At 47.7% G+C, this 25,281-nt stretch overlaps 1 protein-coding gene across 2 annotated transcripts; it reads right to left on the reverse strand.

Moving 5' to 3' along the window:
• Positions 1-335: 335 nt before the first annotated feature.
• Pglyrp2 (peptidoglycan recognition protein 2) lies at positions 336-12,555 on the reverse strand. Of its 2 annotated transcripts, XM_036171394.1 has the most exons (6): positions 12,398-12,555; positions 10,031-10,147; positions 5,737-6,738; positions 4,620-4,830; positions 3,544-3,841; positions 336-461 (listed from the first exon to the last, which is right to left on the reverse strand). In XM_036171394.1, the coding sequence occupies exons 2-6, from the start codon at positions 10,092-10,094 to the stop codon at positions 438-440; spliced, it is 1,599 nt and encodes a 532-aa protein (XP_036027287.1). In that variant the 5' UTR covers positions 10,095-10,147; positions 12,398-12,555; the 3' UTR covers positions 336-437. The 2 variants fall into 2 exon arrangements, with proteins under 2 accessions (XP_036027287.1, XP_036027288.1); XM_036171395.1 differs by lacking the exon at positions 12,398-12,555 and having other exon boundaries at positions 10,031-10,154.
• Between the last annotated feature and the right edge of the window lie 12,726 nt (positions 12,556-25,281).

The raw sequence follows: 25,281 nt of genomic DNA on the forward strand, positions 1-25,281 counted from the left end.
CTTTTGTCCTGTTGGAGTCAGGATCAAGAGTCTTGGCTGGCTGGTGGTGGCGCACGCCTTTAATCCCAGCAGTCAGGAGACAGTGGCAGGTGGATCTGTGAGTTCGAGGCCAGCCAGGTCTACAGAGTGAGGTCCAAGACAGCCAGGGCTACACAGTGAGACCCTGTCTCACAAACCAAAAACAAAATAGCTTCTTGTCAACTAGGTTCTCTACCGCTGGCTGAGCCACACACTTTGCTTGCATTTTGGTCTGAGTTGGCTTTTTTTATTATTATTATTAAGAATTTCTTTCATTCATTTAGTGAGTTGGCTTTTGAGCAAAGCCAAAGACGATGCATAGAGATTTCCTTTCAGCGGTCCCTTCATTGGAGGTCTGTGGTCTGTGGCTGCTCAAAGAACCATCAGGAATCTGAGCCTCCTGGATCTCCAAGGTTCTGTCAGAGGAGTTTTTGGTTTTCAGCCTAGAAGAAGTAAGGGAATATGAGACTTAGGGTGTATGTACGGTTGGGTCTGCCCTCCTTGCTATGTAATCTTGGGTATGGGACAGGCTAGGGGCCCCAAGTGAAGGAATAGACACAAAGCTGACCGGAGCTGGGTGTTGTGGCGGAACATTTGTAATCCCAGCACTTGGGAGGCTGAGGCCAAATAATTTTGAAAGTTCAAGGTTAACATTGGGCCAGCCGTGGTAGCCCACGCCTTTACCACCTTTAATCCCAGCATTTAGGAAGCAGAGGCAAGTGGATCTCTGTAGTGAGTAGCCATTCCAGCTTTGATCTGGAAGTTCCAACCCCCACTGAGGCTTTGGTAACTGTCACGCCTACAAGGCAAGGCCGAGAGAGGACCCTGAAGGCCTGAGAACCATATGGGCCGGCTCTCTTGGTTCCTGGACCCTGGACATTGGAGGTAGACTGAGCAGAGTTCTTCAGGGAACACCTCTGGACTGCGCTACACCTTTGCCAGACCCTGTTACCTATCCCTTCATTTGTAAGTTACCCCACAAAATAAACCTCCCTTTTAACTACGTGGAGTGGCCTTAATAATTTCACCAATAGATCTCTATGAATTTGAGGGTACATGATAGAAACCCTGTCTTAAAAAAAACCAAAACAAAACAACAAATCTAGGTTCCATAGCAAGTCCCTATTAAACAAACCAAACCAATCGCAAACCTGTCTGCAGGCAAGGGCAGGAGGACAACATAGCTTAATGAAAAGGAGTGGCAAGATAAAGAGTTTGGAGGGTCAGAAGTTCAAAATCATCCCTCCTGGGCTTGTCTTGTCTCAAAACCAAAATGACGACTGGGGGATGGCTCAGTCAGCTAAGTGCTTGCCTTGCAAATGTGAGGGCCCGAGTTTGAACCCCAGAACGCACATAGAGATCCTGGCCAAAGAGGCAACTTCTAATCCCAGCACTGGGCATCTGGAGACAAAAGGACCCTTGGGGCTAACTAGCCAGCAAGCCTAGCCTGTTCGGTGAGCTTCGGGCCAATGAGAGACTCTGTCTCAAAGGAAGTAGGTGGTTTTCCTGAGGATGACACAGGAAGTAGTCCTTTAATACCACAGATATCAGAACACACACTCACACATACACAGACATGCATTAAAAAGAAGAAAAAAGGAAGCAGCAGTTGGATGTGACACACGTGGAAACCTTGCAATCTCAGCACTTGAGGTGGAGGCCAGAGAGGGCTAGACCTCAAGACTTTGTTTTACAAACAGACAAAACAAAACAGACACAGGTAATGGGATTGTCCTTGTGTGGTGAGTTAGTGCTTTAAGTCTAGAGTCTAGAATGAGGCCTTTAGGCCGGCTGTGCTGGCTATGTCTAGATTGCTTCAATGTAAGAATCTTCAGGAGTCTTGGCAGGTAACCCATAAAACAAACCAAACCCCAAATCTTCAGGAGTCAAGGCTATCAAGAACCCTTCAGTTGAGATGAGCAGAGGGAAGCAGTGCAGGGGTAGGGACTGGACTGAGGTTGCACAGGCAATGGTTTTGGGGAAAGGGTCACAGTTCAGGTTAGTGTTGGATGAACAGAAGGCTTCTAGATGGGAGGCTGGAGTGAGTTCTAGGCTAGGTGGCCTGGGGTACGGTAGTGTAGGCAGAAGGGTTTTGACTTGGGCTTCTGTAAAGTTCGATAGTAAGGACCTAAGACAAATTGCTCTTTAGACGATAGCTTTATTTGAGTAGCACCAGGCCACAAACAGTCATGACAGGGCCCTAAAGAGAGAGAAACTTCAGTTCCCAGACACCTCAGGAGTTCCTGGCTCTGCCATACTTCAGGGGTGAGTGTGGGGAGCCATGTGGATCTCTGAGTTCGAGGCCAGCCTAGTCTACAGAGCAAGTTCCAGGATAGTCAGGGCTACACAGAGAAACCCTGCCTCAAAAAACAAAACTTATTATTATTATTGGAGAGGCTTTATTCTGTGTATCCCTGGTTGTCCTGGAACTTGCTCTGTAGACCAAGCTGGTCTTGAACTCAGAGGTCTACCTGCCTCTGCCTCCGGAAGGTGGAATCAAAGGCTTGTGCCACCATGCCTGGCTTAAATAAGAAGGTAAAGTGGGAGGTGGAGAGATGGCCAGCAGTTAAGAGCCCATACTGCTTCTGCAGATGACCCAGGTTCTGTTCCCAGTACCCATGTCAAGTGGCCCACAAAGGTTGGTAAACTCCACTACAGGAGATCTGATTTCCACTTTTCATTTCCCTGGGCATTGGCACGCATATGTGCTGACACATACAAATACATCTTTTTTAAAAAAAGGGTACACTTATAATTCAAGGTTGCTTTAATGTTATATAGCAATTTCCTATGAATTGAAATAGTCCCTAAAAGAAAGAATTAGGGCCCCTCATCCAGGTTGGTTAGATGGAAGCTTAAACAACTGTGGGGGTGGGGGTGGGGCAAGATGGGGTTGGGACTGACCAATACAGCTGCCAAAAACTGCCCAGAGGGGATTCTCCACTAATGAGCTGCCTGCAAGTCATGTAGAGAGAGCTTCAGGGTTGCAGCTTTTGTGACTCATCACCCATGTTGAGGGGGCCGTTCCCATGATACAGCTGTTTTTAAGTCATCCTCGATCCTGTAAGGAACCCCTCCTCCACACTCCTGTAAGTTACCTCAGTAAAAACAACCAAGTTGGACTTTGTAGAGAATTGTCACTTTGGAAGGCTCCCTATTTGAGGTGTGTACCCCCGAGGAAGACTCTCATAACTCCTGGACACGAGTGTCAGAGAGCATCAGAAAGGCAACGATGGCCTGCTATACAATCTCTGAGAGACTTTCCGTGGGCGTGGCCTGATTTGGGAGAGAGAGCTGGGCAGCTGGAGGTCTGTAATCTAATAGGTATGAGGAATAAAGATCTGACTGAGGTTATAAATCAGAGGGGTGCCAGCAGAGCTGTTAGGAGTTAGGCAAAAGAAAAGAGGCTGAGGCAGGGCCAGAGCTGAAGTTGTGTCGTCGGAATAGACAGGACAGAGGATGCCACGGGTAGTGACTGAAGGCAGGGCCTGGCTTCGAAGGTGCAGGGGTGACAGGCAGACTCACCTCTGTGAAGTGAGGCCAGGTGCGCAGCAGGTTGAAGAGCGCATTCCCGGGGCAGTCAGTGTGCACCAGTTGGCGGTGTCCCAGCAGCTTGTAGTCTGGCTGCAAGTGGCCTGCGCGAATGGCACAGCTCGGGAGCACGTCGCGAACCGTGTTCAGTGCTGCGTCGCTGGGCAGTGACCCAGTGTAGTTGCCCACGAAGGCCACGCCGAAACCTCGGGAGTTGTGGCCAAGAGTATGCGCTCCCACCCAGTGCCAGCCGCGGCCCTCATACACATAGCCATCGGAGCCTACCACGAAACTGTGGAGGGGATGGAACATAAAGTGCAGAAGGGCGGTTATGCCCCTTACATGGCCACACCCCAATCTTGCCATGCTCCATATTCTGTCCCTGGGCCATATGACACCAAGTGCGGTACCCGGCAACTGTTTCATCCAATTCAGTATCAATTCAGAACCCCAGAAACCGTTCTCTCTTGTAGAATGGTGCGGAATGCCTTAATCATAGCATTCAGAGAAAGAAGCAGGCAGAACTCCAAGAGTTCGAAGCCAGCTTTTTCCACATAGCAAGCAAGGAGGAGGAGGAGGAGGAGGAGGAGGAGGAGGAGGAGGAGGAGGAGGAGGAGAAGGAAGAGGAAGAAGAAGAAGAAAAAGAAGAAGAAGAAGAAGAAGAAGAAGAAGAAGAAGAAGAAGAAGAGGAAGAAGAAGAAGAAGAAAAGGCAGCCAGGTGGTAGTGGCGCACTCGGGAGGCAGAGGAAGGTGGATCTCTGAGTTTGAGGCCAGCCTGGTCTACAGAATGAGTTCCAGGACAGCTAGGGCTACACAGAGAAATTATGTCTTGAAAAAAACAAACAAAAGCCTTACCTTTTCTGAATCTATCCCTAAGAACTGGACAAGTGCCTTTTCACTCTCCCAACCCCATTCCTTAGCTGGATTCATAGCCCCACCCTAATCCGGGACCTTGTTCCTGGTTCTTGACCACGCTCACTACAAACTCCTCCTTCTACTTGCCAGTCTCCGCCCACTTATTTTACTCCCTGCCTTCCAGCCTCTCCCACAGATGCCTAAGCCAGGTCCACCTGTAGCCGATGTCATCCCAGTGGCGCACGTCCTGGTGGAAATGCTGCATGGAGCGCATGTTGGCGGCGCAGCGCTGGAAGGTGGTGCAGGGTGGCGCTGGCACGTATGTGTGATGCACATATAAGAATCCAAGCGGCAGCCTGAGTGGAGTTGGGTTGCCTCGATAGGGCGCAGCTCCCCAGCGGCAGCGAGGGAGAATGGCTGGGCATCCTTCAGGAGCAAGGGAGACTCTGATCAGCAAGCATTTCCTTCTGGAAGACTGAATCTCTATTAAAATGAACCTGTGGGCATCCCTCTGGCCTCCAGGACTTGACAAGAGTCTAGTTTTAGGCCAGGGAGATGGCTCAGAGAGCACACACACCTATAGACAGACAGACAGACAGATAGATAGATAGATAGATAGATAGATAGATAGATAGACAGATAGATAGATGATAGGTAGATACATAGGTAGATAGACAGACAGACAGATAGAAATAGTATTGGGATTCACAATGTGTCCTGCCACTTCCAGGAGAAAGGCCAAAAGTGTGAGCATAATGGTGCATCCCTCTTAATCCCAGTATTTGAGAGATTAAGGAAGGGGGCTTGCAAGTTCAAGACCAGCCTGGGTTATGTAGACCTTGTCTCAATAAAACAGGTAAAAAAAAAAAAAATCAGACCCCATGGGTTGACTTTCATTCTGTGTGTGTGTGTGTGTGTGTGTGTGTGTGTGTGTGTGTGTGTGTATCTGTGTGTCTGTGTGTGTGTGTGTGTTGGAGCTCAGGGTTTCATGAAGCCCAGGCTGCCCTTGATCCTCTAGCCTCTACCTCTTAAGAGCTGGGATTACCAGCGTTCACCACTATGTACAGTTTACTGTGGTGATGGGGACTGAATGCAGCATTGTATGCATGCACTCTACCAACTGAGTTATACTCCCCAACCCCTTTTTCTAAAAAAATTAAATCAAATGAACTCCTATTTATTCTTCAAGGACCAACTCTTGAATTTCTTTGACCAGGTAGCTGTCCCTATCTACAGACTCTGCTGTCCCCCTGGATTTCCTGGGCCTTGGATGCCACTGACCACAACAGGCTGAGAACATCTATTTTATGAGGGGCCTGGGCGTCTCCTTACCCAGGAAAGTCTCAGTGAGCTCCTTGGTAGCAAAGGCGGCTACCTGAACCAATTCTTCTTGGCTCATGTTCTGATGTTGTCCTGGCTCCAGCCTCTGTAGCAGAACAAGGGCCTTCCATACCTGCTTGGCCAGGGCAGCAGCTGAAGTTAGAGCGGCCCCATTCTGCCTTCGGAAGTTACTCCGGAACCTTGGATCTCCAGCCACCCCAGCTCCATAGTACTCTCTCAGCAGGTGGCTGAGGGGTGGCCGGGGCCTAGAGACCTGGCTCAAGTGGTTCCCAAGGAGAGCTCCATCCAAGGCACCATTGAGGAAAGCCATGGTGAGACTGGATGCCTTGGGATCCAACAGTGTAAAGACCCTGGGGGCAGAAAGCTTGTTCCAGCAACCCTCAGTTCCCAGGCCTGGAGGAATCTGAGTCTGGGAACCATGGAGGAATGTCAGACCCAAGTCTCCAGCCAAGATGACTGCCAGGAGTCTGTCCACAGTGGTGGGAGTCTTGGCTTTGTCATTTGGTAAAGCGGTTCCAACATCTGTAGAAGAGGCATTTGTGGAGGTACCCATGAGTCCTGACCAGATGGCTCCAATGTTTGTCAAGGTGTTGCCAGTATCACAAGGGGTGGCCAGGCAGTCTGAAGGCAAGTTGGTAACACTGTGCTCTTGCAAGCCAGCCTCTAGTCCAATCAGTAGAGGCTTCACGGCTACAGTGGAGCCATCCGGTGCCAGCACCACTCCATATTCCTGCCCATCCTTCACACTATGTTGGGCCACTTCGGAAATCAGGGCTTGAAGCTCTGGGCTCAGTGAGTGGAGGTCTGGCTCTATAGTGTGGTGGCTCAGTGCCTTCCGCAGCAAGCGCTGGTGAAGAGAATTGTGGGGGCTGGAGTTATTGGCTGAGAGAATCCACGCAGAGGCAGAGCTATTGGTCTCAGTCATCAGTACCTTTTGTTCAAGCTCAGCCAGCGCCTGGATGATGGAGTCCATGACCAGGGGTAAGGAGGATGCTGCAGGAGGAGAGAATGCATCAGCCCAGCAACCCAGCTTCACTTGTTCCTGAACCTCTCCCTGTTCATGTCATATTTCCCTAATGTTCCTCCCTCTCCATCTGACACCACTGTGATCAGCACTATGTTGTGTAGAGGAGGAAACTGAGGCACCCAGACTATTGCCTGTTGGTTAAGGAGGCTGGACTGTCTATGAACACTGGGGAGCCATGGCAAGATTATGAGCAGGAAAGAGGCTTGGCCAGGTTGGCATTTGTGGTGGTTTAAACCGGAATGTCCCCCATAGGAGCATATATTTGAATGCTTGGTCATTAGGGAGTGGTGCTACTTGAGAGGGATTAGGAGGTGTGGCCTTGTTGGAGTAGGTATGGCCCTGTTGGAGGAAGTGGTCACTGGGGGTGGGCTTTGGGGGTTCAGAAGCCCAAGCCAGGCCCAGTGGCTCTCTCTCTCCTTCCTGCTGCCCATGTAGATCCTGATGTAGAACTCTCAGCTCCTCCAGCACAGTGTCTGCCTGTGTGCCACCATGCTTCCCACCATTCTAATTATGGACTAAACTTCTGAAACTGTAAACCAGCCCCAATTAAATGCTTTCCTTTATAAAAGTTGCTGTGGTCCTGGTGTACATTCATAACGATAGACTAAGACATCACTCTAAGATTGTTGATTGGGCTATTATATGGAAAGGATTTTCAAGGTTCTAGGATAATGAGGGGGAGACAGTAGAGAGGTAAGAGAGGAAGATGGCTGGTGGTGTAGTGTTGGCAATGAACAAAATCATGGCGAATTTCTATATATGCAGGGTTAAAGACAGATCATTTAAAAATTACTCTTGGGGCTGGAGAGATGGCTCAGAGGTTAAGAGCACCGACTGCTCTTCCAGAGGCCCTGGGTTCAATTCCTAGCACCTACATGGCAAGTCACACCTGTCTGTAACTCCAGTTCCAGGGTTTATGACACCCTCACACAGACATACATGCATCCAAAACACCAATGCACATACATAAAATAAAGATAAATTATTAAAAAATTATTATTTTAAGGTTTATATTTTTTATTTTTAATTTGTGTGTGTGTGTGTGTGTGTGTGTGTGTGTGTGTGTGTAGGTGCACGTGGAGGGTAGAGGTTTTAGATATACTGGAGCTGGAGTTACTGGTGGTTGTGAGTCATCTACTGTGGGTGCTGGGAAGAGAACGTGGGTCTTCTGCAAGAATGGTGCACTGTCTTAACCAATGAGCCATCTCTTCAGCTCAGACAGACAGTTTTTGGTGACATATTAGAATTGGGCAGTTTTAGAAGGAAAAGTATCTTGAAGTATACACAAGGATTATGTAGCAATTTTCTCTAATCTGAGGCCTCTTACTAATGCTCAGGAAGTAAACCAACTTGGAAGTCTCAGGAAACTCTTAAAACCTACAAAAATTAAGAGGTTCCTCTCTGTAGTGGGTAGCCATCCCAGCCTTGGCCTGGAAGTTCCAACCCCCATTGAGGCTTCGGTAATGGTCACGCCCACAAGGCGGGGCTGAGGGAGGAAGCTGAAGACCCAGGATAGAGAGGAGAGGCTCTCTTGGTTCCCTGACCAGGAATTGAACCTGGGCCGCGGTGGTGAGAGCGCCGAATCCTAACCAGTAGTCTTCAGTTTCCTCTCTCAGCTTGTGGCCATTACCAAAGCCTCAATGGGGGTTGGAACTTCCAGGCCAGGGTGGGATGGCTACCCACTACACCTCTCCCATTGTTATATAAGCAATAGCAGCTGTAAGGAAGAGGAGATGCTCCCATCAGCCAAGCTGCCTGAAAGTTCAGCAGGGAGCTACAGGAACGCAGCTTTTGTGAGTCATCATTCATGCTGGGGGTGGGTTTTTTGATGATGTAGCTGCATTTGAATCACCCATATTCCTATAAGCAACCCCAATAAGTTAACTGGTTTACTGAGCTAGATTTAAATGGAATAATTTTTCTTTTTTAAATTTATTTATTCATTATGTACACAGAAGAGGGCACCAGATCTCATTACAGATGGTTGTGAGCCACTATGTGGGTGCTGGGAATTGAACTCAGGACCTCTGGAAGAGCAGCCAGTGCTCTTAACCTCTGAGCCATCTCTCCAGGCCCCTAAATGGAATAATTTCTTTGGACCACCATACGTACCGTATGTGGAGCATTAGATGTTCATTATGGCTTCAGAAGTAGTCACAAGACACCAAGGAGGCTAAACATGATGGCTCACGCCTGTAATCCCAGCACTCAAAAATGCTGAGGTAGGAGGACCACCACAAGTTCAAGACTAGCTTGAACTACAGTTTTGACCCATCCCACCTACAAAATGAGACCTTGTCTCAAGTACACCGACACACAGACTGATGGGCAGACAAACAAACAGCCCATGGGAAAGAAGAGAATGGATTTTTTTTTCCCTCTTCAAAGAAGCAGAATTTAGATGTAAGGTTACCAGGTCCAGAGAGGAGTTAGGGGTTGTTGAATAACTACCAATGTTCATTTAAACATTTACTATGTGCCAGCAGTCACTCCAAGTGAGATATATAACCTTTTTTTTTTTTTTTTTTTTTTTTTGCGGAGCTGAGGATCGAACCCAGGGCCTTGCGCTTGTTAGGCAAGCACTCTACCACTGAGCTAAATCCCCAACCCCTATATAACTTATTTAATCCTCACAGGATATTATAAGGAGTGTGTCCTTAGCTTTCTGTCACAGATGAAGCATCTGAAATGGAGAGGACCTGTTAGCTGCTTCCGGCTACACAGATAGAAAGTGCAGGAAGTATAATTTGAATCTGGAAAGGCAGGTTGTTCAGTTTGTTGCAGGGGCTTGCTATGTAGTTCAGGCTGACCTCTAACGCATTATATATCTCAGGCTGGCCTCGAACTCATGATCATGCTGCCTTAGCCTCCCATGTTCTGGGGATACAGACAAGGGTTTCCACTCCCAGATCGTCTGGGCCATTTTAATCCCTATACCCTAGTGTCTGGAATCCGTGCTCTTCCTTGGGCAATTCATTCTGTACTTTTGTTTTTTCTTAAAACATCCTGTGTTTTCTGCTTTTCAATCAACCCAGCTTTCTCTCCTCCCATCCTTGTGTGAGTCCCATTTCTAGGAAGCTACCCTTAATTTTTGTTCTCAGGCCCCCAGGTCTTCTCCCTGGCACCCGTTCCTTGACTCTATGGGGGCTGGGGACATGTGTGGTGTCCTAAAGGCAGTTTGCTGAGAGCTGGATCCTTGCCCCAGTAGGGTTCAACAAAGCAGGCAGCCCTCCCCGAGGCCTCTGCCTTTGGACTCACCTGTCCCTGACTGTGGCCACAGCAGCAATCCAAGCAGGATCTGGAGGACACCCCTGGCCTTCATCACTGTGGGGTTCCAGTTCCAGGGCAGAGGCCCAGCAGAGAGCCTCAGAGGTGCTGGGAGGAGAGGGGTCTGTGAGAACTGACTTATCAAAGTGCAGCCGGAGACCACCCCCACACACACACGAGATAACGGTGGGAAGCAGTGACTGTGGGGGCAGAGTGTCTGGGTCAAAGTCTCCCCTATCCTGTCCTGTCCCCGCCCAGAGTGACTTGATAGGTCAGTAAGACAGATCCAGGCCAAGAGAAGCCTGTAGACTGGGAAGTTCAAACTCCAGAAATTTCTGTGCCCCTCTTTAAAAAATATGATTTTTTTCCAGTACTGGAGATTAAACTTAGGGCCTTATGCATGCTAAGCAAGCACTGTACCTTTGAACTATATGCCCTGCTTCCCTTTTACATTTATCATATTTTATTTATAAGGCTTTAGTGAGTTCAAGGCCAGCCTGGTCTACATAGTGCGTTCCAGGGCAGCCAGGGCTGTGTAAAGAGACCCTGTCTCAAAACAACAACAACATCAAAAAACAAAAACAAACACAAACAAACAAACAAACCCCCCAAAAACACTCTACTCCTATGTTTAAGCTAGGTAGTAGCTCATGCCTTTAATCCCAGCACTCTGGAAGCAGAGACAGGCAGATCTCTGAGTCTGAGGCCAACCTGGTCTATGGAGAGAGTTCCAGGATAGCCAGGGCTACACAGAGAAAGCCTGTCTCAGAAAAACAAACAAACAAACAAACAAACAAAAAACAAAACAAAACAAAAACAAAACAAAAAAAACAATACAAAACAAAACCAAATATATAAAAAGACGTTTCAATTTGAATTTGAATGTATTACTATTGTATGTGTGGGTAGAGTGTATGGCATGAGATGGGGATGTGGGTATATGCATGTGCCATGGCATGCAAGTGGAGACAGAGGACTGCTTTTGGGACTCAGTTTTCTCCTTCCACTTCAAGATCTAGAGATAGAACTCAAGCTATCAGGCTTCCACAAAAAATGCCTTTATTCGCCAAAACATCTCTCCAGTCAACTTGTTTTTAATTGTTAACATGTGTTTGTATGTATGTGGGTTTTTTCGTTTGGTTGCATTTTTGTTTTTGTTTGTTCGTTTGTTCAGCTTTATTTTTTTGTTTTCTAGACAGGGTATCACCATGTAGCCCTGGAACTCTGTAGACCAGGCTGGCCTCAAACTCAGAGATCCACCTGGGATTAAAGGCCGTGCCACAGCCGCCCCCATGCCCCCTACTACCAGACTGTGTGGGTTTTTGAATAAGAGAACAATGCCCATGAAAGACAAAAGGGATCTGGATTTAGGTTCCCAGCAACAAGTAAAGTAAGTACTTTTAACTAGTGAGCCATCTTTCTAGCCCTAATTCACTTTAAAAAGTTATTTATTTATTATGTATACAGAAGAGGGTTCCAGATCCATTACAGATGGTTGTGAGCCACCATGTGGTTGCTGGGAATTGAACTCAGACCTCTGGAAGAGCAGTCAGTGCTCTTAACCTCTGAGCCATCTCTGCAGCCCCCTAATTCACTGTTTTATTAGACAGAATCTCACATGGCTCAGGCTGGTTTTGAGCTCCAGATCCTCCCATTTCCATTGCTCCACAGTACTGGGATTGCAGGTGTGTGCCATCACACTGGTATCTTTTTACATGTCATTTTGAGGCAGGGTGTTGCTATGTAGTCTAGGCTTGCCTCAAACTCAGACTCCTCAGTGTTGGGATTATAGGCATGTACTACTATGCCCAGTGTAAATTCTGCCCAGTCTTGGGAGTGATGCTTTGACGTCAGTCTGTCTAGCACACTGTGCCCTGTCTTAACAGTGACAGCTCTGTAGCTGCCATCTGCCACTAGGAGAACCTCTCAGCTGCCAAGTAAGACAGACCATGCTCGGCAAGGTGGACCATGCTCGGCAAGGTGGAGGCTTATTTCTGTTATCTGAGTATTTTTTCTTGTTATTGCTCTTTCCCTTTCTTCTTTCTTTTCTTTCTTCCTTCCTTTCTTCCTTCCTTCCTTTCTTTCTCTTTTTCTCTTTCCTTCCTTCCTTCCTTCCTTCCTTCCTTCTTTCTCTCTCTCTCTCTCTCTCTCTCTCTCTCTTTCTTTCTTTCTTTCTTTCTTTGAGACAGGGTCTTACTATGTAGTCCAGGCTGTCCCAGAACTTGCTATTTGGACCCGGATGCCCTCAAGCATAAAGATCTGCCTTGTTACTGCCTCTTGAGTACTAGGAATAAAGGCTCGAACCATCACACCCAGAGACACAAACAGTTTTTAAGGAGGAACTAACCTTTGGCTTACAGTTTCAGCAGTTGTAATCCTTGGTCAGTTGGCCTGACTGCTCTGGGCCTGTCAGGAGAGAGGAACGTATGGTGGAGAACGCTGCTCACCTCACAGAAGCTGAGATGCAAGAACAGAGAGAAAGGAAGGGTCGGGTCCCCTTCAGTGACTTCCTCCCACTGACCTACTTATCTTTAAGGTTCTATCACCTCTAGCACCCCACACTGGGCACTCAGCCTTTAACATGCACATTCACATCCACATTCTAGTCAGCAGAGACAGGAAGCCTGTGGTTAGTGCCACCCCTACCTCCTGCAATGTACCCAACACTCACACAGGATGCTGGAGAGCTTGGGGTCTTCCTCCTCCTCTGCTTTTAATCCCTCCCCCTCCCCATGCAAGTGCACATGTGCCATGGTGCATGTGGGGCAGAGGACTGTGGAAATGAATTCTCTCCTTCTGCTGTGTTGGTCCCAGTGATGAAATTCAGGCCATCAGGCTTGGGGATGAGTGCCTTTACCCTTTGAACCATCTCACTGGCCCTGCTTTTTATTTTATTTTATTTTATTTTAATTTTTCGAGACAGGGTTTCTCTGTGTAGTTTTGGTGCCTGTCCTGGATCTCACTCTGTAGACCAGGCTGGCCTCGAACTCACAGAGATCCGCCTGGCTCTGCCTCCCGAGTGCTGGGATTAAAGTCATGTGCCACCACTGCCCAGCCTGGCCCTGCTTTTTAAAAATCTGAGAGACAAGTCCATGCATGTGTGTGCATGTTTGTGTGTGCATGCACATGAGTGCACACCTCCATGTGTGCACATTCAGAGGTGAGAGGAAAATATCAGTATTTTCCTCTATTCCTGTCTGCGTGCCTTATTGCCTTGAGGCAGGGTAACTCCCTGAAGCAGAAGATCATTGTTAGTGTGTTAGGCTGGCTGCAAACTCCCTGGATCTACTGGCTCTCCCTGCTCCTAAGTGCTGGGTTTACCGCCTTTTCACTATGGAGGAGGGGCGGCTAAGTCTGCCCCCCCCCACCCCCATGCTTGCATAGCGAGCACCCTGACCGCTCAGCCATCTCCCGCTCTCCCGTGTTTTGTTTGGCCCCCGTACCCAAGGCTGGTTTTGAACATAAAGCAATCGTCCTTGCTTTTGCTAGAATTACAGATATGAGCCGCCATGCCTGGCTCTTGAAGGTTGCCTCCTCCCAGGCCAGGGCCAGCCCCCTGATTAAACAAAAAGCAGGGCTCTGGTTGCATTCTAGGAACCCACCTGGGTTGGTCGCGTGGGATCTGTCCTCTTCTCTGGGTGCTGATGTCTGAGTCCCGCTGAATGGTCCCGTTTCTCTTCAGTGCCTCCCCTTCCAGGCTGTCCTCGAACCTCTTACATAGCCTAGGTTGGCCTGGATCTTTTTTAAGCTCCTGCTTCCTCCTAAGTGCTGGCATCCCAGGCTGATCTAGCTCCCCTTTATTCTGGTGGGGCGGGAAATTGCTTTCCTCTTGGCCTCCCACCCTCAAACCAGCTTTACAGCTTTCTAAGAGGCCCACCACACTAGGGACTCACCCTGAGGCAGGTCCCAGGCCAGGCCGGGGAAGCCCAGACTGAGCCAGACCTGGAATTCCCCAGGGAGTCACCCCAGGGCCTGCTCACCTACCAGGTATTCTTATTCATGATCCTTAGGTCTCATGTAGCCCAGGCTATGTAACTCCCTATGTGAATTTATGGTCTTCTGCCTTCAGCATCCAAATGCTAGGATTCTAAGCATGTATCACCACAGCTAGTTCATGTGGTGCTGGGGATCAAACCTAGGGATTCCTTCCTGCTAGACAATCTCTCTACCGACTGAGCTGCATCTTCAGCCCAGTTATTCTCTTTCTAGTGACCTCTGATCGCCTAGGACAAAGCCGGGCATACAGAAACAGCTCAGAAGCACATCACCGAGGCATGGAATTGAATGGGCTCTGCTTCTCAGGGGAGTTTGAAGCACTATACTCCTTTAACCTCAGGCTTCCAAAGATTTGCCAGTGGAAGGCTCTGTCTGCTGAAGTATGTGGGCTAGAGCCAGCAAGATGGATCAGCAGGTCAAGGCACTTGTCATCACCAAACCTGAGGGCCTGAGTTCAATCCCTGGAACCCACATGGTGGAAGGAGAGAACAGCCTCCCGAAGGCTGTCCTCTGACTTCCACATGAGCCATAGCATGTGTCGCCACCTCCACAAAAGAAATGTGTGTATAGATAAACCAATGTAACTTAAAAACAAAGTATGTAGGCTTTGGGTTCTCCCATTAAAATCATGCACCACCACCATCACCCAGCTGATAAATTGATTTTTTTTTGAAGATTTATTTATTTATTATGTATACAGCATGTATGACTGCAGGCCAGAAGAGGACACTAGATCTCATTACAGATGGTTGTGAGCCACCATAGTGGTTGCTGGGAATTGAACTCAGGACCTCTGGAAGAGCAGTCAGTGCTCTTAACCTCTGAGCCATCTCTCCAGCCCGATAAATTGATTTTTAAAAGAGTTTATTTATTGTTTATTTAATAAATAGGTTCTCAAGCATGCTTGGCTAGTGCTCTACCCCTGAGCTACATCACTAGTCTCCCACCCTCCTTTGAAACATGACCCCACTAAGTAGCCAAATTGGTTTGAATTTATGATCCTGCCTCAGGTTCCTAAAGTCTGGGATTACAAGATTCTCAACCCACTTTATTATTATTTTTTTTAATTGATGTAAGATCTCACTATGTGGCCCATGTTGGCTCCAAACTAGTGATCTTTCTGTCTCAGTTTCCCCCCAAAAGTTTTAGGCTCATGACAAAACTGAGCACAAAGTACAGAGTTCCTGTAAGCCCCCCATACCGCCCCCCACCCCCCCCATGCAGGGTCTCATGTTGCAAACACCTACATAAGAGCGACACAGTTGTGACAGCCAATAAGCCTGTATTGACACACCAGAAGCTCAGAGTTCACAGGCTACATGAGGGTGTCTCTGGGTGCTGTTCACTTGGACTCACATCAATATTTGCTGTGCTGTGGGTGGAACCCAGAGCTTCACACATTAGGTAAGTGCTCCTTCCTTGGACTAAACCCCAATCCTTTTTAAAATTTAAATATATTTATTTATTAATTTTTTTCATTTTACATATCAATCCCAGTTCCCCCTCCTTCCCACTCTACCCCCATCCACTCCTCAGAGTGGGTAAGGCCTCCCATGGTAGTCAACAAAGTCTGGCATACCGAGTTGAAGGAGAGCCTAGCCCCTCCCCATTGTATCAAGGCTGAGCAAGGTATCCCACCACAGGGAATGGGTTCCCAAAAGTCAGTTCATGCACCTGGGATAAGTGCTGGTCCTACTGCCAGGGACCCCACTAACAGATCAAACCACACAGTGTCACCCACATTCAGTGGGCCTAGTTCAATCCCATACAGGTTCCCGAGCTGTCAGTCCAGAGTCAGTGAGCTCCAACTAGCACCGGTCAGCTGTCTCTGTGGGTTTCCCCATCCCCAATCCTTTTTATATCGAGACAGGATCTCACTATGTTTTCTTTAAAACTATTTATTTTTATTTGTGTGTGTTGTATACACACTGGTATAGGCATGCACCTCTGTGTGCTTGTGTGTTAGTCAAAGGTCAGCATTTCCTCCCTCCCTTCCCTCTCTTCCTTCCTGGTTTCTTTCCTTCTTTCCTTGTTTCTGGTTTTGGTTCTTGAGACAGGTTTCGCTACATAGCTTTGGCTGTCCTGGAACTCACTATTAGACCACACTGGCCTCAGACTCACAGAGATCCACTTGATTCAGCCCACCAAGTGCTGGATTAAAGGTGTGCACCACTATACCTGGCCCTTCCTGGTTTCCTGAGATAGGCTTTATAGAGCACTGACTGGCCTGGTCCTTGATACATAGCCTAGACTGGTCTCACACTCATGGCATCCTTCCTGCATAAACCTTTTGAGTGCTAGAGTTACTGGCATGCACCACAATGCTTAGATTTATCCTCTTCTCTCTCCACCCCTCTCTCCTTTTCTGTTTCTGTCTCTCTTGCAGTAAGTATTGGGAACTGAACTCAATATCGTGCACATGTTAAGCAAATGAACGACCATTGAGCTATGTTCTCAGTCCTTTTAACTGAAAACAATTTTTAGTTAGGTGTGGTGGCACAAGACTTTAATACTAGCACTCAGAAGGCAGAGCATATGGCTCTCTGTGAGTTCAAGGCCAGCCTAGTCTACATAGTGAGTTCCAAGACAGCCAGGGCTACATAGTGAGAACTTCTCTCAAAAAACAAAACAAAAAGAAAAACAAAACAAAACCTGTTTGTGTGTGTGTGTGTGTGTGTGTGTGTGTGTGTGTGTGTGTGTGTGTGTATCTTGTATGTGTATGTTTATATGGGTGTGGATATCTGTACATGTGGATGTGCCTGCACATGTATGCTCCTGCGTGTAGAGGCCAGAGGCTGACATAAATTATTCCTCAGTTGCTCTCACATTTCTTTTTGAGACAGGGTTTCTCAATGAATTTACGACTTGTAGATTCAGCCAGACTGGCTAGCCAATGCGCTCCAGAGACACACCTGTCTCTGTCCCCTAGTTTTGGAGTTACAGCAGGAGTCATCACGTCCAGCTGTTAAGAACAATGCTAACTAAGGGCCTTAGGGTTTTGTGGCAGGAACTTCACTGACTAAACCATCTCCCCAGCGCGCTCTCTCTCTCTCTCTCTCTCTCTCTCATTTTGAGATAGGACTTTGAGTTGACAGGCAAAACTTGAACTCATTCTGTAGCCTAGACAGACCGTGAACTGTCAGTCTTCCATGTGCCATGGTGTGCGTGTGTGTGTGCGTGTGTGTATGTGTGTGTGTGTGTGTGTGTGTGTGTGTGTAGGTTAGAGGAAAATTTGTGGGAGTCGGTTCTTTCCTTCCACTGTGTGAGTCCAGGGGGTCAAACACAGGTAGTCAGGCTTGGTGACAAGCATCTTTATCCACTGAGCCATTTTGCTGTCCCTAGGCCTATACTACCATATGCTATCTCTGATCAGCTCTGTTGCCCCGAGATAAGGAGAAGCCTATTCTGGAGTGCCTAGAGACCAATTAGACACCAGGGATTGTTTGTTGAGTATGTAAAAACTTAAGTGAGGGTAAGGGTCAGGCTAGCTTGGCTCTGAAACACACGAACACACATGCCCACACATCAAATACCCACTCACCAACGTACCTGGGATGGGCTGGGCCTGGGTGGCAGCAGAAAATCTGGAGATTCCATGATGAATCACCCCATTCCACAAGCTGCCCTCCTAATTCATGAGGCTTGCCCATAAGGAGAGGCCAGCACCTCCAGGCTGTTAGTAAGACAGGGTCTCAGGGAACAAACACTGACCAGAGCCTGGAGCACTGGCAAAGATAGATAGAGCCTTGGGGCCCTCAAAAGGACCAGAGTCAGAGAAGGAACTTGAAGCAGGGCTAGCCTTGGGGTCACAGTCATGGTTAAAAGCATTCATTGTGGGACTTGTAAGGTGGCACCTACTACCACACCTGAGTTAGATACCCAGGATCCAAAGGTTAGAAGGAGAGAACTGACCTCTGCATGTACACCATAACACATCTGCAAACACACACACACACACACACACACACACACACACACACAAATAAAAGAAGAAATTTGCTACTCAGGCTAGGGATGTAGCTCAGTGGTAGAGTGTTTGCTTAGCATGTACAAAGCCTTAGGTTCATTCCCCAGTCCTTAAAATTCTACTTCCTAGAAGCAAATCAAGTCAAATCCCACTGTGGTAATAGTCTGGTAATCATTGCAGATCTCTTGATAATAATAATGAAAGCTGCTTTGGGGAGAAGCCTTCTAAGTGGAGCGTGTGAATGTTCTACTCTTTTCTCAAGCCACACCCCCAGCCTTTGTGTCTATATTTTTAGATTCAGCTCTAGATTTTACTTTTGTAAACACTTTTTTTGGGTGTGTATAAAATTTATCTATTGTAACTTGCAGTGGTGGCACACACCTTTTATCCCAGCACTCAGGAGGCAGAGCCAGGCGGATCTCTGTGAGTTTGAGGTCAGCCTGGCCTACAGAGTGAGTTCTAGGACAGCCAGGGCTGCACAGTGAAGCCCTATCTCAAAAAACCTAAAAAACAATTTTTTTAACCTAATATAAAACTGCATTGTTTAAACAGTTTTTAAATAGGTCAACTAATTTTGTTTGAGTTTTGTTGCTGGAAATGGAATTGCCATGTGTGCTAATCATTTACTCTCTCCTCAGACTATACCCAGAGTAGTCATAAAAGAAACTTTTTATCTGGAGTGGGTGAGGGGGTGTTTTGGTCAGTGATCTATTGCTGTGAAGACACACCATGACCACGGCAACTCTTAAAGAAGACATTTAACTGGGGACTTGCATACAGTTCCAGAGGCTTAGTCCATTGTCATCATAGCAGAGAACACGGCAGCAGGTATGGCAGGCATGGTGCTGGAGAAGTAGTTGAGAGTTACACCCTGATCCATAGACTGAGAGACATTGGGCTTGGCATGCATGGGCTTTCAAAACCTCAAAACCACCCCCAGTGACACATTTCTCCCATCAAGGTCACACCTCCTAATCCTTTCAAGTAGCACCACTCCCTGGTGACTAAGCATTCAAATAGCTGATCCTGTGGGGGCCATTCCTACTCCAACCACCACAGGAGGGAACAGCGAGATGCTCAGCAGGCGAAGGCACCTGCTCTCAAGCCTGACAACCTGATTTTACCCCACCCTCAGCCCCTGGCCCCACACAGTGGAAAGAGAGAACCGATGCCCTAAATTGTCCTCTGACTTCCATAAGTGTGCATACGTAGGTCAATCCGTTAACACAACCTAAAAAGGTAGATCCAGGACGGGAGAGGTGGTTCAGCAGTTAAGAACACTTGCTCTTGCAGAGGACCTGGGTTTGGTTCCCAGAACACACGTGCTGGCTTACAACATCTGTAACTCCAGCTCAGGGGATCTGATGTTCACTGCTGACCTCTGCAGGCACCAGACAGGCATGTGGTGCACAGACATACATGCAGGCAAAACACTCATGCAAATAAAATAAAGAAATCATACATATATAAAGGCTGGTGAGATGGCTCAGTGGGTGGAGCCTGAAGGCTTGAGTTTCATCTCGGAAACCTATGCGGTAGAAGGGAAGGACTAATTCCTACAGTTGCCCTCTGACCTCCATATGTATCCCAAGCACACACCCTTACCTGGTACATAAATGAGATAAGTTTTAAAAGTATTAATACATGGGCTGGAGAGATGGCTCAGAGGTTAAGAGCATTGACTGGTCTTTCAGAGGTCCTGAGTTCAATTCCAACTCACAACCATCTGTAATGAGGTCTGGTGCCCTCTTCTGGCTTGCAGACATACATACGAGCATAACACTAGACATTATAAACAAACAAACAAACAAACAAACAAACAAATATTTTACCTTGCCTTGGAGGAGGTGGGAATGGGGGGTGTGTAGGGGAAGGTGGGGAGGCAGGAGGAGGGAGGACAAGGGAATCTGTGGTTGGTATGTAAAATGAATAGAAAAATCTCTTAATAAAAATATATATGACAAAAAACATTTAAAAAAAAGTATTAATACAGAGTCCTCCAACTGGTCAGTGTGGGAGGATAAGAGACTTCAGAGTGCCTAGCATTAAATGGGTCATCTGTATCATACAGCCTCCTCCGAGGGCCAAAGATTGCAAGAACCAAAGGTCATGGACGACTGCCATAGAACTGTTTTCTGGACACAACAGGGGACACCTGGCACACATGAACTCATGGTGGGTGGACCTGAATGCACCAGATCAAGCCAGACAAAATCCCAGCATGAAGTGAGGGGTGGTCAGAAGTCCCACCCACAGCTGAGTAGCTATTGGCAATTGATAGCTGTTGGGAGAGGGTGAGCCAGTTTTATTAGGGTTCTGGCACCTGAGAGGCTGCCTATGCTCCAGTAGATGGCCCTATATCCATGCAGGTGTAGTCAGCATTTAGTGTTAACACACTGGGTTAAAAAAAAAATACATGAAGTTGGGAAGGAATTAAGTAGAGGGATAAGGGAGGAACTGGAGGTGATGGAATGGAGAGACTTGACCAAGACACATTGTGAGCATGTATGAAATTTTCAAACAGTAAAAAATAATTTGACAGCCTGGGCTACCAAGTGAGTTCCAGGAAAGGCACAAAGCCACACAGAGAAACCCTGTCTCGAAAAACAAAAACAAAACAAGACAAAAAAAAAAAAAAAAAGGAAAAATAACAAATTCCTGGTCTACCTTACTTACAGTAAGTGGTTTCATCCCTTGACCTCATTCTGTCCACCTTGAGAATGGAAGGGGAGGACCTCCTAGAGTCACCATGAAGATGAAATCAGGCCATAGGGATCAAATGTTTAGAACACTGCGTGGGGTGCGATTGAGGAGCAGAGCACCAGGAGAGTGTGGTCAGGGTCCTGTGTCCTACACACCTGCCTCAAGGGCGCCAGCTGCGGCAGAGTCTAGCCAATGGGATTTCATTTCGTTAGCAGGATGTTTGGACTCCCACATCTGAGGCGAATCCAGGCTCACAGTAGTCTTTTTTATTTCCACATCTGGAGTGCCCCTAGCTTCCTGCGGGTTGCTGGGCCTTGGGGCTCGGACTGGAGCCCATCTGAAGTAGCTGCCAAGCCATCCCAGCTGGTTTAGGCCAGCCCAGGAGTGCCAAAGGGTAAAAAGCTGTTTATTGTTGGAGCTGCTGACCCACTGCCTCCAGCGCCCTCCAATAGGCTTGGATTGGGTTTCTAGAAGGAAGGGAAGAGATTTCATCATCGGAGCACCTCTCCTGGAGCTGGGAATGAGTTTTGTAATTGAAGATTTGGGACATTGTGCCGATGAGCTCAAACCATGAAGGAGTGCTGGGGGCCCAGGGTTGGTGGAGCGAGCGGACCTGGAGGCTGATGACCCCGGGTGAACAGTAACACACATCCACAGCTAGCAGTCGTCTCTCCCTCAAGAGAGGGATGTAGAAGTTGGGTTCATTGGCACTGGAGAAATGGAGGCAGGAAGGTCAGAAGTTCAAGGCCAGCTTCAAGTACACAATGAATCTGTTGCCATCCTGGTCTGCATGAGATACTAGACAGTTTTTCGTGAAGAGAGATTTTTGTATAAAAGATGAAGGGCTCTTCCATGCTCTGCTCCACAGTCTAATAAGTTTTCTCAGATGGGTGACGAGTGGATACCTTGCCCCTCTCGAGCCATCCATCATCTTCAAGCTCCTTTCTGTGGTTTCTGAGGACAAAGACCGACATCTCAAGGCATCACTCTGCACCTATCAGCTCTTCCCTTCAACACAGACTCCTATTAAGCCATCAAAACCCACCCACCATAGCACTTCCTCCAGGAACCTTTCTACGACTCTTCCAGGTCTCCCTGTGTGGCTCATGCTGGCCTGGAACTCTCATCCACTCCCCTCAGCTCACCAAGTGCCACCATGCTCAGTTCTCATCTGGGTTTTGCTGCTGCTGTGCTTCTCTCCTGGAATGCGGCTCAGTGGTGGCGTGGTTGTCTGGCATGTGCGAGGCCCTGGGTTCCATCCCCAACACTGGAAATAAAACCCAAACCAAGAGAGTTGGGAGTGATGGCACACGCCTTTAGTTCTAGCACTAGAGAGGCAGAGGCAGGAGGATCAGCCTGGTTTACAGAGAGAGTTCCAGGACAGCCAAGGCTACATAGAGAAACCCTGTCTCGAAAAACAAACAGACAGACAGACAAAAAAAAAAAAAAAACAAAAACAAAAATGAACAAAATCCACTCACTCCCTTTCCCTGCTCTTAGTCAGTACAGGGCTAGGTACTGGGTGGGGGATTCCTGTTCCTCCTTCAACCTGTTCATGATGTTGCAGCCAGAGGGCGCCTGTTACAACCTTTGCCTTGAGCCCGCTTAGCTCGGAATCGTGTGTAGCTCCCACCTTCCCCAGAGTGACAACCTCAGTCCTGGGCAGGTGAGATGGCTCAAAGGGTGTCTTAGTTAGGGCTATGGCTGCTGTGACGAAACACCATGACCAAAAGCAACCTGAGTAGGAAAGAGTTTATTTCACTCACAGCTTCGCATGGCACATGTTAATATTCTGACCCACCCCTTGAAATCCCTCCCCTTGGGACTGTCCTGCATCCTTACATAAAAGCCGAATTTTAAGGAAAAGCCGCACCCCTTCCTCTCTCTCTTCCGATCTCTTTCTTCCCTGCCGTTATTCTTCTCAGATCTGACGGTGTTTGATGACTAGGGAGTATCAGTTTAACAGCCCCAGTCCCAAGATACTGACAGCTCAGTAATACGTTTCCTGTTAAATCACAGACTTCACGGTACAGGATAGACTGGTTCCAGATATAACTCCAGAGGTTCAAAGTTTTAATACTGATAAATGCAGCTCTGATAAACTGATAGAACACTGACTACGAAGAGTTCTTAAGAGTCCTTAAATGGACTTTTAACCCATTTGCTGTGATAAAAATCGATTCCAGCTGCCTTACAGATACCCACAGGCTCCTGGGAAAAGTTCTGCTACTGCATCAGGAAACCTGGTCTGATGAGAACTAACAATCTCCAGAGCCCATTTCTGATCCCACCTATTTTTTGAGCATATTTTGCAGATTCACTGTTCTTGCGTGACCTCCAGAGAAACAGCAGATGCCGTGGCTTCTATACTCCTGATTTGGCATGCCATTTCCCCCCAAGCTCCTGAAACACCACTGCTGCAACCTGCCTTCCCAGCTCCCTCAAGGAACGTTCCTGAGATCTTCCGCCATGTGTGTCTCCTGGTTTCCCCGCCCCACTTTGCCCCTTGTCAGATTGAAGCAGTCTTGGGATTCAGTGCCCTCGTTCCCCTACTTGCTTCCATAACTCACCTCTTTTTATAATAATCAAAATGGAGGGATGTTACTATTCTGACCCGCCCCTTGTAATCCCACCCCCTGGGGCCACCCTGAATCCTGCCGTAAAAGCCTCCTTTTAAGGAAAAACCCCACCCCTTCCTCTCTCTCTTCCGCTCTCTTTCTTTCTCGCTCTGAGGTGTGCACTTTTCCTCTCTTCTCTTCCTCTCTCTCCTTTCTGTCTTTCTGTCTCTTTATCTCCATATTATAATAAACTCTTTCCGTGAGGATGCAGTGCCTGGGTTGTGAATGTCCACCATCACCACCACCATGCCTGCATGGTGTGTCTCACCCGCCGTCCAGCATCTGCCCAGCATGCCAGCACGTTTTCTTGCCTGCTGTCACTGTGTGCCAGGCAGAAGCAGGAGGGAAATGATTAGCAGGAAAAAGCACTTGGAGCCCAGCCTGAGGATCTGATATCCATACAAGAGTTCGTCTTCAAAGGCAGTGAGTGAGGGCAGGAACTTGCAAGGACAGGAACCTGAGGCAGAAGCTGAGGCAGAGGTTATGGGGGTGCTGCTTACTGGTTGCTTTCCATGGCTGGCTCAGCCTGCTTTCCTATAGAAACCAGGACCAGCTGCCCAGGGATAGCACCACCCACAGTGGGCTAGACCCCTCCTATCAATCACTAATTAAGAAAATGCCCTACAGCTGGATCTGCATGTTCTTGCATGTGCTCTCTCTTTCTTTCTCTCTCTTTCTCTGTCTCTCTCAGTGTCTCAGCTGAAGACCCTTGATCCAGGATCTAGGACTGGTAAAAGTAACTCTTAGCTGTTTCTTCCTCCAGGGTGTTTCTTCCTTCCTTTCTTTTTCCTTTTCAAATCAGGGTTTCTCTCTGTAGCCCTGACGATCCTGGAACTCACTCTTCAGACCAGGCTGGCCTCGAACTTAGAGATCCACCTGCCTCTGCTTCCTGAGTGCTGGGATTAAAGGCATGCACCATCACCACCCAACTCAGGGTGTTTCTATTAAGCCTGATTCACTTTGTTTCAGTGTTTTGTTTGAATCTGTGGAAGTGATCTACCACCAATCCACTCCCCTAGCTCATAACCTTTTAAAAAAGAAATAAATTGAGGGGCTGGAGAGTTGGCTCAGCTGTCAGGAGTACTGGTTACTCTTGCAGAGGACTGGGGCTCCATCCCCAGCACCCACATGATGGCTCACAACCATCTGTAACTCCTTCTGGCCTTCTCAGGCACTGCACGCATATGATGCACAGACATACCTGCAGGCAAACATTCATATACACACAAAACAGATAAAATCTAAAAAAAAATCGAATCAGGCATGGTCTTGCATGTAATGTCTGCACTCGGGAGGCTGAGTCAGGAGGATCAGTTCAGGGCCAGTGTGGACTATAAAGTGACTGATTTAAAAAAAAAAAAAAGTGGTGGCTGAAGAGCTGGTCCAGTGGTTAAGAGCATTTGTTGCTCTTGTAGAGGACCTGGTTCAGTTCCCAGCACCTATGTGGTGGTCACAACTCCAGTTCCAGGGGAATCGGACACCTTCTGAACTCCTCGGGCACTAGGCACACACATGGTATATAGACATACATGCAGGCTGAACATCCATAAACATAAGATTAGGAAAAAAAAAAAAGTAGGACTTAAGCAGGTAAAGGTACGTAGCACCAAATCTGATGACTGGAGTCTGGTCCCTGGGACTCATGTAGTAGAAGGAGAGAACCAAGTCCCATGGGTTGTCTTCTGACCTCCATGCACACTTGTGTCCCCCTCCCCCACATACATATATATACACACATAGAAATAAATAAATAGATGTAAGAATAGAAAAAAATCAAAACAAGAGAAAGGAGGAGTTTGGAGCTAGATGTAGCAGCACAGGCCTGCAATCCTAGAACTTGGGAGGTGGAGGCAGGAGGGTCAGACATTTAAGCCCAGCCTGGACTACAGGAAGCACTGTTTCAAAAACAGAAAGAAAACACATCATTAATTTTTATGACTGGTTATTGTTTTGGGGAA

Source organism: Onychomys torridus, chromosome 21 (assembly GCF_903995425.1).
Source record: "Onychomys torridus chromosome 21, mOncTor1.1, whole genome shotgun sequence".
Lineage (NCBI taxonomy): Eukaryota > Metazoa > Chordata > Mammalia > Rodentia > Cricetidae > Onychomys > Onychomys torridus.